Genomic DNA, 12148 nt, shown 5'->3' on the forward strand with positions numbered 1-12148 from the left:
CTGGAGGCCCCCCTGCCTGTCCGGACGCCCTCTGCATGCCCAGACCCCCCTTTTGTGTCCGGACGGCTCACTGCATGTAGGCCAGACAGCTCCCCAATGTGACCGGACACCCCCGTGCATGTCCGGACGCTTCCTGCATGTCCAGACGTACCCGTGTGTCTGGATGGCCCCCCTGCGTGTCTGGATGCGCCCCTGTGTGTCTGGACTCCCCTTTGAGTGTGTGGAGCCCCCCTGAATGTCCGGATGTCTCCACTGCGTGTCCGGACGCCCCTCTGTCTGTGTCTACATCATCGCCTCGCTCTGGGTTTCACCGTGGAATTCAAGAAGGGACTGCCCTCTGGACTCTGATTGGTTCCTGTGTATTTGTGAATTCAAACATATATTGTGGAATTTCAAATCTGAGAGGAATATATTTCAGAAAATTAAGAATCTTTTAAATGATATAAATCAAAATGCCTAGATGAAGAAAACAAAGGTGACATATACTTTGTTCTAATCTTTTTTCCAATTCATCACACAGATTTATAAAGTAAGTTGTGCTTGCTAAGATGATAAAAAATACCACAGAATGTTTACTTGAAAGTATAGAGAAATTTTATTGCAAATTAATTGAAATCAAAATACATGTCTCCCATTTCTGGCAGGCATTGCATGCTAGTCAAAGAAGTATATCAAACTCACAACACTGGAAATAATCCCAGCTGGAACAAGGCTAACTATTGTAAAGGGTCATTCAATATTTGTTCTTACTGAGAGATGTATAAACCATAGGAGTTTGCCACATGATCACCACCAGTATCTGATTAGCGTATGTAACGTTGAACACTTAAATCTAATTATATTTTAAGATCCAAAAGACAGGCAGCATTAATTTACTGCTCAGAAGAAAGCCAGATAGAACAAAGACAATACTACCAAAGGAACAGTAGTAACCAGAATTGAACTGATGGCTACGCCTCTTGTGTCAGTTGCATGCTTCTCCAGTTCTGTAAGTCAAAAAAACAGATTGGCATTTTTGTGTGTGTCTATATTTATATTTATTGGCATTGTGAGGTGTCCTCCCTGGACTGTGTTCAAGACTAAGCTCACAGTTGTCTGTCCAATATGTAATGGCAACAAAATAAAGAGATGGACAGATATGAATCATCTCTCTCAGATCAAACATCTTCAAGTTTTAATTTACACATTAATCTGCAGCAATCAACTTGAAAATATGTGAATGTCCCTGTGTTAATTCCCTGAAACCCCCAACACCTGCATTTTACACAGAGGTTCAATGAAATAGTAGACCTTGTTCCAACCTGTTATAATGTCAGTAGTATCCATTCCATATCTTATCACAGTATTATAAAACACTGCCTCCGAAAATATCAATGAATCTATAAATTCAGATTACCTACACAATTAACTAAATTATATATTAATCATCATATTTATTTATTGTTTTATTCTTTTTTATACTGGTCAATGACCAAATAAGCACATTGATTGATACCTGCCTTAGAAACCTACAACTGCCAAGATCCTCCTTCAAAGAATATAAGCCCTAAAAGCAGTTGCAGATATAGAGCCCCATCCAAGGCGGCGGCGGCGGCGGCGGCAGTGGCGGGGGGGCGGGGAGTGAATCCACTTCAGGGAAAGGTGCACTGCCACGCAGGCAGATATATTTTCTGTGGGGCATTTATCCCAGTGGAGGGGCAATTCCACTAATGTGAAGCTACTGCTGCCCCTCTAATGCTGGACTGCTGTGCTGAACACTGCATTGACTGCTGCATGAGCATTCCAGTGCCCCTGTTGCCCCCACCAACATAGCAGGGGTGGGCCAGAGCAGGGCCAGGGGAGGAACCAACATTAGTCAACTCTCTCCCAGCCTTTACACTGGCGGCTTTCAGGTGCACTTAAGGCAGCCATTTGGCTGGTGAGACCCATTCAGGCTTCTTGCAGAGGGGAGGCTTGACTTCCCCACGCCTCTGAGAAGCCTCTTTGGGGGTGATGGCCAGGCGCAGCTGTGGTCGGGTGCTCGGTTTGTGGATTGGGCTGATAGTCTGAGAATGGATTGGGGGAATTATCTTCCCAATATACAGTAATTTTTTTTCCAGTGGCATCCATGTGAGAGTACAGCTATATGAATGGCTCCACTGTGTGACAGACTACCATACTACTTTCATCCGCACAAATAGAAAATAAATTGATACTGGGCTATACATATTTTAAATATTGTAATGAAATGTCCTTAAACTGATTGAGGCTATCATATTCAGCAGTGTATTCCGAGTAATAATCTTTTATTATTTTAGACTATTCCTGAACATACTTTGTTTATTTTTATTTTACAGCATTTATTACTCACCTTTCTATTCTCATAAGGGTCACCAAGGTGGCTAGGAAATAAAAAAAATACATAAAATCACATCTTGAAAACCATTAAAACTAAACCACATCATCAAAGCAATTAAAATCAGAGCTAAAATACACATAAAGATATAAAAATAACAGTTGAAACATTGTGCCTCTGACTATCCAGAATGCTCCACTGGTCTACCCTGTACAGACACAATGGTGGCAGAAAATAATTGCTTCTTTGCCACCACCATCATCATGGAGTAGGCTTTAAAATAAGCTTTCACCATTGTTTTATTAAAATCATCCTATCTTTCTCCACTGCCACCTTAGCTGTTTCCCTTGTCTCTTCATTGAAACCCCTCAGAAGAAGTGGGCTCTAAAATTTGAGAAAGGGTGTGTCGAAGTGTTCTTGTCATGATTAAGAGTGACAGACTCTAATCTGGAGAACTAGGTTTGATTCCCCTCTCCTACACATGAGTGGTGGACTCTAATGTGTAGAAATGGATTGGATTCTCCCCTTCTCCACATGATGCGTGCTGTGTGACCTTGGGTTAGTCACTGTTCTCTCAGAATTCTCTCAGCCTCACCTATCTCACAAGGTGCTTGTTGTGGGTAGGTGGGGAGGGGAATAAATGATTGTAAGCCACTTTGAGACTCCTTTCAGTAGAGAAGAGTAGGGCATAAAAACAAATGCTGTTTCTTTTTCTCCTCCTCCTTTTCCTCCTCCAGGGTAATTTCCTCATTCCATATGTTAACCAGAGTGTCTACATAAGCACCAGCCATATCAACATCAAAATCACTTAAAGACATTCTGGTTCATCTAGCTCCAAGCATGGATCTAGAGGTGCCTGCCTTAAGGTGGGCCTGAGTTCTCCCGCATTACAGGTGATCTTTAAAGAGATCAGTTATATTTGAGAAAATACCAGTTTCACAGAGCAAATTCCATTGATTCTAAATGAAATCCCTCTCCAAATTCCTCTTTCCGCAGGCACCAAACCAAATCTGGGTGAGGGATTTCCTTGTAAAGAATTGTCTTCCCTAGGCAGGTCATTTGAATAGATTCCCCACCCCTGCAAAGTCTTATTATCCCTTAGTATTTTGCAGACAAAATTGCCCAGATCTGCTCTGGGTTAGATGCTGGTGTGGATGCTGGCGTGGTTCAGATATGGTGTACCTTTGGCACCTATTTGCCCACTTTCACAACCTTTCAGTTTGTGAAGCCAAAGGATGTGGACAGGATCCTTGGATAGCTGAGATCCATCCTCTGTGTTATCAGCCCTTGAACTTTCTGGCTGTTAAAAGCTGCCAGAGTGAGTTGGCTAAGTGGGTAAGGGAGGGGTAAATGTTTCCTTGATCAAGGCAATTATGATTGGATCTGTTCTGGAAAAAAATCCCTAAGCCCTTCTACGTAAGAGAATTTCTGATCAGTTTTGGGCAGAGTGCTTCTCAGGTCCAAGGGCTCTTGGAAGAGAGTGATTTTCTGGATCCATTTTGATCTTCCCTCAAGCCAGGGTTTGGAATAGAGACTGCTTTGGTTGCCTTGACTGATGACCTCTACAGAGGACTTGATTGGGGGCATGTGATGGTTACAAAAGAAAGAGCCCTTTCAATGGCAGCTCCACATTTACAGAATTAGCCTCCCCAGGAAGGTGCATCTGGCCCCCTCACTTTTTGAGGCAGTTGAAGGTGGTTTCATCTAGGACTGCATTTTGTTACGTTTAATAGCAATTCTGAATTGTTGTTTCAAATTTTGATTTTTATCTTTTCATACATCTTTGTCTATGTATTTTATCTATGTGGTAAGCTCCACAAGGAAGAAAGGCAGTTAGCAAGTATTTTAAGTAGATAATCTAATAAACACAAGTGAATAGTGATCTGACCATAATAAAGGAACTGTAATCAATTCCTCCATAGAACAAAATATTGGATTGGGAATGTAAATTGCACAATATTATTACTTGACACAGGCCCATGAGGGAAGCACAGCTCTGGTGGTATGAGCACATTATGCAGCTGGAGGAGATTTCTGTTGCAAAAGCAGCCCTAAACTTTGACCCTGGAGGTCACTGCCCACGTGGAAGACCAAAGAAATGGTGGGCGGCAGCATTGCTGGAGACATACATGCTGTCAACCTTACCCCTGAAAATGCCCAAATTCAAGCTATTTGGAGAAGAAAATGTCAGTGCTAACCCCCTCAAGTGGAATATAGCCCAGGAACAAGAAGAGACAGACCCATGGTTGTCATGTAGGCCATGAAATCCTGATTCACTATTGACAAGACAGCCTCAGCATGAATGTTGAAGTCCCTCAGGCAATTAGCTTAGGCATCCTCAGCACTATTCCCTGCCAGCTTATGCATGGAGATTGTTCAGCAGTGGGGTAGGATGTACACCAAGATAATCTCAATCCTGGCTCTCCATCCAACATTAAATACAGAGTCTCAAAACTGGAAGCATCCTGGATTTGGCACAATTTTAAGGGTTGTTGGCATAGAAGGAAACAAGAAATTACCATATTTTCAGTCTTCTTTTTGAAGCTTGATTGGTCCGAAAGTTACATCCACCTGGTTCTGGAGTGCACCTACATCTCTCCTTTTTCTGCGTGAGCACCCCTTGTTGCAACGGGATGAATCATCATGTAATCTGCATACTATCATGTGACATTTCAAGTAAACTTCATTGTGGTGTTCAAGAAATTTGAAGGTCTTAAATTTAAAGCGAGCAATATTGGGATTTGAAGAATTCACAGTTTGATAGGTATGATCCCGTACACATCTGGAAAGAAAGAAATCACAAATGTCTCATATTTGTTTAAATTGATATATCTAATTATCAACATTCCCAAATCTGTATATACTTAAATTCAAAGATTGGAGCCAAGTCACCCCATGAAACCCATTGTGGTGAAGTGAATAGGATCTGGGAGACCCAGTTTCAAATTGCCATCGCAGTAGAATTTGGTCCAATCACACATTCTCAACCTAACCTACCTTATAGGGTGGTTATGATGATAAAATATGAGAGAAGAATGTTGTAAGCTTCTTTGATTCCCATCGTGGAGAATCAGGCAGGGCATAAATGAAGTAAATAAATATCAATATAGCCAAAGATGGGGAGTAGACTTAGTGATTCAATAAACCCAAGTCACAGACCCCCCCCCCCAAAAGCCATATCAGCTTCTTTTACTGACAAAAAAAATCCCAGCTGTATTCAGCTGAATACACTTGCAGCTGAAAATGCTGAATTAGGCTTTTTCATTTTTTTAAATCGCCCTCTCCTCTGCGGCCATTTTCCAAACCAATGAAGGGGGGGGGGAGGAATCTCCATGCAGTGCTCAGTTAGCTTAGGATCTATCCCCCACCAGTGCTTTTCAAGTCCAGCAGAGGAAGGATCTGTCCCCTGCTAAGTGCTGGAGGGAGAGGTTCTCTCCTCCCTTTCTGCCATTTCCCAATCCTGAAGGTCTTGGAAAAAGGCGAGAGGAAGAACTGAAAAATTGGGGGGTTGTTTTTTTTAACCTGAATATTTTCAGTAATAGCTGAATAAAGGCAATGGATATGGCTTTATTTGGCTTTACCAACAATTTCCGTTTTGTTTTTAAATCCAGGCCAGAAATTTACTGATAATTTTTATTGGTGCCTGTGCCTTATGGGAAATAGATAAAAAGTAGGTAGGTTGGTTGAGGGGAAGGACTGAAAGAAGAAGGAAAGGTGATAATATGGGAGTTGCCAGTGGGAGGGAAAAGGAAATGGAATGGAGAGGCAGATACAGGGAAAAGTGTTGAGCCCTCTCCAATTCCTTGTGTATTTTCCACAACTTGGCACAACTGGGCCATAATTTTCCTGGGTAGAGGCTTTCAGAGGAAAAGAAGGAAGGAAAGGCAAATATAGCAGGACATATAAATTTAGATGAGATGGTATGTGGGAAGGAGAGAAAGAAAAAGGGAAAGGGGGAGAGGCTATGGGAGCTGCCAAGAAGGACAAAAGGAGGGAAGAGGAGAGAATAGAAGGTGAGATGCCTCCTACAAGTCTTTGTGAATTACCTCCTTGTACTAATATATTATATAATGGACTTTTGAGATTATATAATCCATCTTTTAGTAAACTGATGAGAATAACTATTAGAAGCAAAGTTACATTTTCTCCCTTGAGTGTATTATAGTGTATTTAATCCTTTGAAGTGTGTGTTTTACCAACTTCATTTTGAAATACTAACACTGCTCTTTCCCTATACCAGTAAAAGCAAATTTTAAACAATATATCAGCTTTGCCTCTGGATTCACCAAGAATTTTTATTTTTCTTCCTACTCAAGGAATCCACAGGAAGATAAAGAAGACACAATGTGGAAGCAGCTTGGAAAAGCATTATTAGTAGAACCACAAAGTAGGTGGTTCTTGATGATCAACAACCATATTTGATGCTTGTGGTCCATCTCCAGCTATTTCTCCAAACACAAGAAATTTCCTCCCACCCTTGTACTAATCACCAATTGGTTGCATGATGATATGACACTTGCTCCTGTTCCTCTCCCATGCCACCAGAGCAACTTTACACACAACATGGCTACCCTGACTGCTACAAGATGCAAAATGGTTCCCAGACTAGTGGGGCATAAGGAAATTCTAGAAGAGTCCCGGGAACCTCCTATGCATGCACAGCATACTGGGCCTTATTTAAAATGATCTGGATAGCAACTGCAAAGGATTAGCACCAGCTAATGATCTGGATAGCAACTGCAAAGGATTAGCACCAGCACAGACTTAAAGGAATGGGAGCAGAGAGGATGTTTCCCCATTCCATATAATATAAAACAGAACTGTTGAGAAAGGTCTTTCATAATGGGAATTAGGGTTATAGTTAATGCCTTTGAAATTTTAGGTAGCTATTTGTGGTCAGTGCCTGGCCCATTCTCAGCTGAGGCTCCTGCAGCAAAGACAAGGACTTCCCCAAAAGTGCAAGAGGAAAGTGGGACCCACCCACCTCCCTTATACCTCTGGCAGCCACTGTCTGCTCAGCCAGAAATCTCAGGATAGGGTCCTGGGCAGCAGGTAGCTGCAACAGCTGGGCATGGTCCTTGCTACCTTCTTTCTGGGCCTCAGAGCCTTGGGTGTTGGCTGCTGATGCCATGCCCCAGCCCCAGGACAACAAAGAAGGTGCTGGGGAAAGATAAGCCTCAGATGCCATCAGGCTAGCCCACAAGCTTGGAGGCAGCCAGCAGAAGTTCAGTCATAATAGTTTGGACCGAGCACAGAAGGAGCACAACTATGCAAGAACTTGGGAGGAACCAGGCAGGCAGGGAAGGGCTGTCTGAAGGCTCCCAGGAACTGGTCAGTGAAATAAAGGAGGACGGCCAGCAAGGACAGAGGAAGAGACTGGAGGAAGTGGTGCTCCAACCCCTAGCCCAGATAATGGCTAATGTTATGGAGGCTAATTAGGCACAGGGAGGAGGAATAAATGGTGGCTCTACAACCAAGCCAGAAGAGTGGCAGAAAGGAGGAATGTGCCACACTCTGCAGGAAAGAGAAAAAGGATTCGGGTGGTACTAGGGTTGCCAGCTTAAGGTTGGAAAATACCTGGAGATTTTGGGGGTGGAGTCAGAGAAGGCCAGGCTTTGGGGAAGGGACAGACTTCAAAGTGGTCATCATATCCTGGGAAACTGATCTCTGTTGCCTGGAGATAAGTTGTAATAGTGGGAGATGTAGGTTGTGCAATCCTGTGTTTCCCTTTACTATTCTGAAGTTTGGGGAGTTCCCTGAAAAGTAAAACAGTGCAATGGCTGAAGGCCAGGGGCCCGCGCTTGTGAGTGAAAGGCCTCACAGTAGCCTTCATTGCTTTGCTCACTGAATACAGCATACTACTGTTTTGTCACATAACTGTATATTTCTTTTTGTCGCAGTTTTGTCGCATAGTTGTGTATTTCTTATGGTTTTATTGCATTTTCAGATTGTTTTGGGTGTCCTGTTCTTTAATTTTGTAATGCAATTCTGTTACACTGTTGATTGTACGTATTAGACTATACTAATTGCATTGTTTTTAATTTGTGTAATTTACTTGGACTCTCAGGAAAAAAAACTGACCCAACAAGTTAAATAAATGAAAAAGGTGGCTGTAATAAAAAGGACATCTGACAGGATTGCTAACTTATGAATCCACACAACAGATCAATCCACTCTCCTGCCTTTGTTTAAGAATATTTGACTGTGAACTATTCTGTTATATTCCATATTTATTATTCATTTATATAAAAATACTTTGAGACTGAAAGTGGTTTGCACAATTTTTTCAAGAAATACTGGAGTTTTCTTAAGAAATACGATGCAACAAGGTAATCAAACTCTGAGTTTCTGTGGTATTTTTAGACCATTTTTCCTTTGGAAAGCTTGTGCAGTACACAAAAAATAAGTCTTTCACTCTTTGGCTGTATGAACTAGAATGACAGTAAGAAACACAGTAGGATACTGTCTCTAAAACATACTCACCCTGATCTGATCAAGTCATAGGACAAGGTGTTGAAGTCACTGCGATCTGGAGATGCTTCACATGTGTCAATAAATAGTTGCAACAATGGATCAGAACTGTTTAGAGTGGCTTGAACAAATACATTCTGGTTGAGCCGAACCATGTATGGATGGCTGTGAATTGGTGTGCTATAATTTGATGATTTAAAGAATGACATAAAGACGTCATAATGTCCTTGCTCTCCTTTGGTAATGTCAATGGGATTCTTGGCAACAAACTCTGTCTCAAGAACTATGTCCTTATTCATTGTACATGAAACATGATATTCAAAGTCTGGGTCCCTTGTAATGATGTAACCAGAGGGAGATGTCATGATTACGTTGGAATAGATCATAGTGTCATTACCCTTCTCCTAAAGAATAGAAAAACAATGAATGCATATCAATGCCATGTGTAAAATGTTAGGCAAACTATTTTCACATTGTACTAGACCACAGGTGTCAAACTTGCGGCCCTCCAGATGTTATGTTCTACAGTTCCCATCATCCCCTGCCAGCATCAGGCTGGCAGGGGATGATGGGAACTGTAGTCCATAACATCTGGAGGGCCACGAGTTTGACACCTATGTACTAGACCATATTGTAGAAGTCCTATGGCACAGAGCGGTAACATGTCATACTGCAGCCAAAGCTCTGCTAACAACCTGACGTCAATCCCAGTGGAAGATGATTTCAGATAGCTGGCTTCAGGTTGACTCAGACTTCCATTGTTCCGAAACCAATTAAATGGGTACTCAGCTTGCTGGGGTTAAAGTGTAGATAACTAGAGAAGGCAATGGCAAACCATTTTGTTAACATAGTAAGTGTTGTGATGTGATGTTGCCCCATAGATCATTAATGATCCAATGCTTGCACAGGGGACTACCATTACCTTTAGACCACAATAATGATACTTACTAAAATTATTAATGCTGCATTTTAATAGATTAAGGTTTATTTTTATCAGAGCCATCCTAATTTATATTTATATTGTATTTTAATTGATTGTGCTCTTTATATTGTTCACCGCCCTGAGCCCTCCGGGGGAGGGCGGTCTATAAACCTAATAAATAAATAAATAAATAAATAAATAAATAAATAAATAAAAACTTTCTAATAGAATTTTGAGATATATAAATTTATTTTATGCAACCCATGATTTTGAATTTTTAAAACTGTATTATTTTCCCCTTGCCAAAAAAAGAAAGAAAAAGAAATGGGACCCAAAAATACGCTGATATACACATTTGTTATTTTTTCAAAATGCCGAGCATACACAGGACTACTGCAGACATAATGCTGTCCTTTTCTTAGGACATGTAAATCAGAAGACAGTTCGGGGCACTCACACTTCTTATACCCTTGCAGGACAAATTTCTTCCTCTTGATTCAGCTACACTTACGGTAACTCCTGATGCTGACTTTAACTCTAACTTGGGTTCCTCCTAATCAGGATCTGATATCCTGATCAATGCTGATGTTTTTTCTTACATAAGGCATGAAAAGGGGAAAATCTCCAGTGGGGGTGGGGGTGGATGGGAGTGAAATAGGGAGAGTATGCTTCCCTATGTCACCTCCCAGTTTTTCCACCATGGTGAAGCCTATTTTATCTCTTCCCCATCTTGCATACTGAATAATAGAAGTACTTCTCTTGTCTGTATATGATAGGTGTGTGGCAAAAAACCAGAACATGATTTTGGTTTCAAATTTAATACCACCTCCCATTTCTTACTTGTCTTACTGTACCACAACCATGAAATGGTATCTTGAAGTTAATGTAGTCTGAAGTAATTTCACGTGTACAGGAAAAGTCCGATTGTTTCAGATGCAAATCCCATGCTCTGTAGCCCAGTGACTGCATATAGACTCTCTTGATGCGTGCATGCATGAATCCTCCAGAACATGTGAGTTCTAATTGATGGACAGAAACACAGTGTCATGCACCTAAACATAAATTTTTGACTTTGTACATGATCAAGTATCAACTAATTTAAAAGGAATTCTTGTGGCTTTGACTGGCTGTTCAAGATCAGTTAGATAACTAATTGAGAAATGGCATTAATTAAAATACAGAGTAAGTGCATGTAATTCTTACTCAGTAAGTCCACAATGTTTTTCTCTTTCCAGGGATCTCTGGTGATTGTTAGTTGGTTGTTTCTTTCCTGATTTTACATGGCAGTGGTGGCAGCTTCTGCCTTTTTCTCTTACACATGGTGATCTATCCTTTCCCCACTTCCTAGGAGCTTAAAGCATAAGTTGCTTTAACAAGCACTAAAAACACTGATATTTCCTTTTTCTCGTGGTTCTTGGTACATATCCCCATATATCTAGTACCAGGAATCCTAACCTAGCCATAGCCAATGCACAGAGAAGAAGAAAAAATGGAGTAAAAGAAACAGACATCTGCCAACACCAGTGCTGCCAAGATAAAGAAAAAAAGAAGAGGGGAAATTAGTGAAACTGCCACTGCCACCATAGAGGGGAGTAAGTAGAGAGACAGATAATCATCAGAGCATCTGCAGGACCCAACAAGGAGTTGGGAAAGCATATGCAAAGTGATCAGGAACTTTTTTTAAAAAAAAAAAAGCATTCCCCCTGGATACACTCTCTTTTTCTTTTAGTTGCCTGGCCTATCTGAATTGAGACAGAGGAATTTGCACATTAATATAAGAAAGACAGCCCAGGACAATTTCATAACAAGAGTGTAAACTATAATATTATTTTCTGTTCTATATATGCAATTCTAATAAGGTTGCTGTTTTCCTGGTGACCACAGGCAACCTCCCACCTGCCATTGTTCATTTTAGTTATGGGAAAAATCAGGAGGGGGAAGAATGACAGTGTTGCAGGTAATACTTATCTTTAACATGCTCTTTACCATAGAGGTTGGTCTTTATCACAGAGAATGGAGGAATTCTGAGAATATCACCCAGGTGTATTATCACAGACAGCAACTTCTCTGTCTGGAAGTAACATCCTTCTTGTTGATGGTTCACCAATTTCCTTTTGGTAAACACCATAGAGTTGGGAGAATTCTTAGGGGAAATGGAGGAAGTGACTTCAACCCCAAATCACCCTTCCCAGGCACTAATCCACAGATCTCCTTCATGTAACAAAATTTTAGTGACCTGTATTATCTTGCAATCTGTTTTCAGTAAGCAATGAATGCCCTTCTGCAGGTGAATCACCAAGGGTGCTTTGCAAAGGAGAAGGAGTAATTAATAGTATATTGTTTTCCACATGAATATAATGTAACATGGATTTTTCTTCAGGGGGAGATGTGCATGCAGATCCTCAGTTTCCAAATGTCAG

At 41.1% G+C, this 12148-nt stretch overlaps 1 protein-coding gene across 50 annotated transcripts in view; it reads right to left on the minus strand.

Annotated features, from left to right (window-relative positions):
* Positions 1 to 576: 576 nt before the first annotated feature.
* Positions 577 to 12148, minus strand: part of LOC125437741 (deleted in malignant brain tumors 1 protein) — a 45089-nt gene continuing 33517 nt past the window's right edge. For all 50 annotated transcript variants that reach the window (XM_048505656.1, XM_048505633.1, XM_048505679.1 and 47 more), the window contains 5 exons: positions 10569 to 10747; positions 8819 to 9210; positions 4855 to 5117; positions 2351 to 2381; positions 577 to 986 (listed from right to left, as the gene is read on the minus strand). In XM_048505656.1, coding sequence (XP_048361613.1) covers positions 4862 to 5117; positions 8819 to 9210; positions 10569 to 10747 — 827 coding nt within the window. In that variant the 3' untranslated portion in view covers positions 577 to 986; positions 2351 to 2381; positions 4855 to 4861. The remainder of the gene's footprint in view (positions 987 to 2350; positions 2382 to 4854; positions 5118 to 8818; positions 9211 to 10568; positions 10748 to 12148) is intronic.

Source organism: Sphaerodactylus townsendi, linkage group LG08 (assembly GCF_021028975.2).
Source record: "Sphaerodactylus townsendi isolate TG3544 linkage group LG08, MPM_Stown_v2.3, whole genome shotgun sequence".
NCBI classification, from domain to species: domain Eukaryota; kingdom Metazoa; phylum Chordata; class Lepidosauria; order Squamata; family Sphaerodactylidae; genus Sphaerodactylus; species Sphaerodactylus townsendi.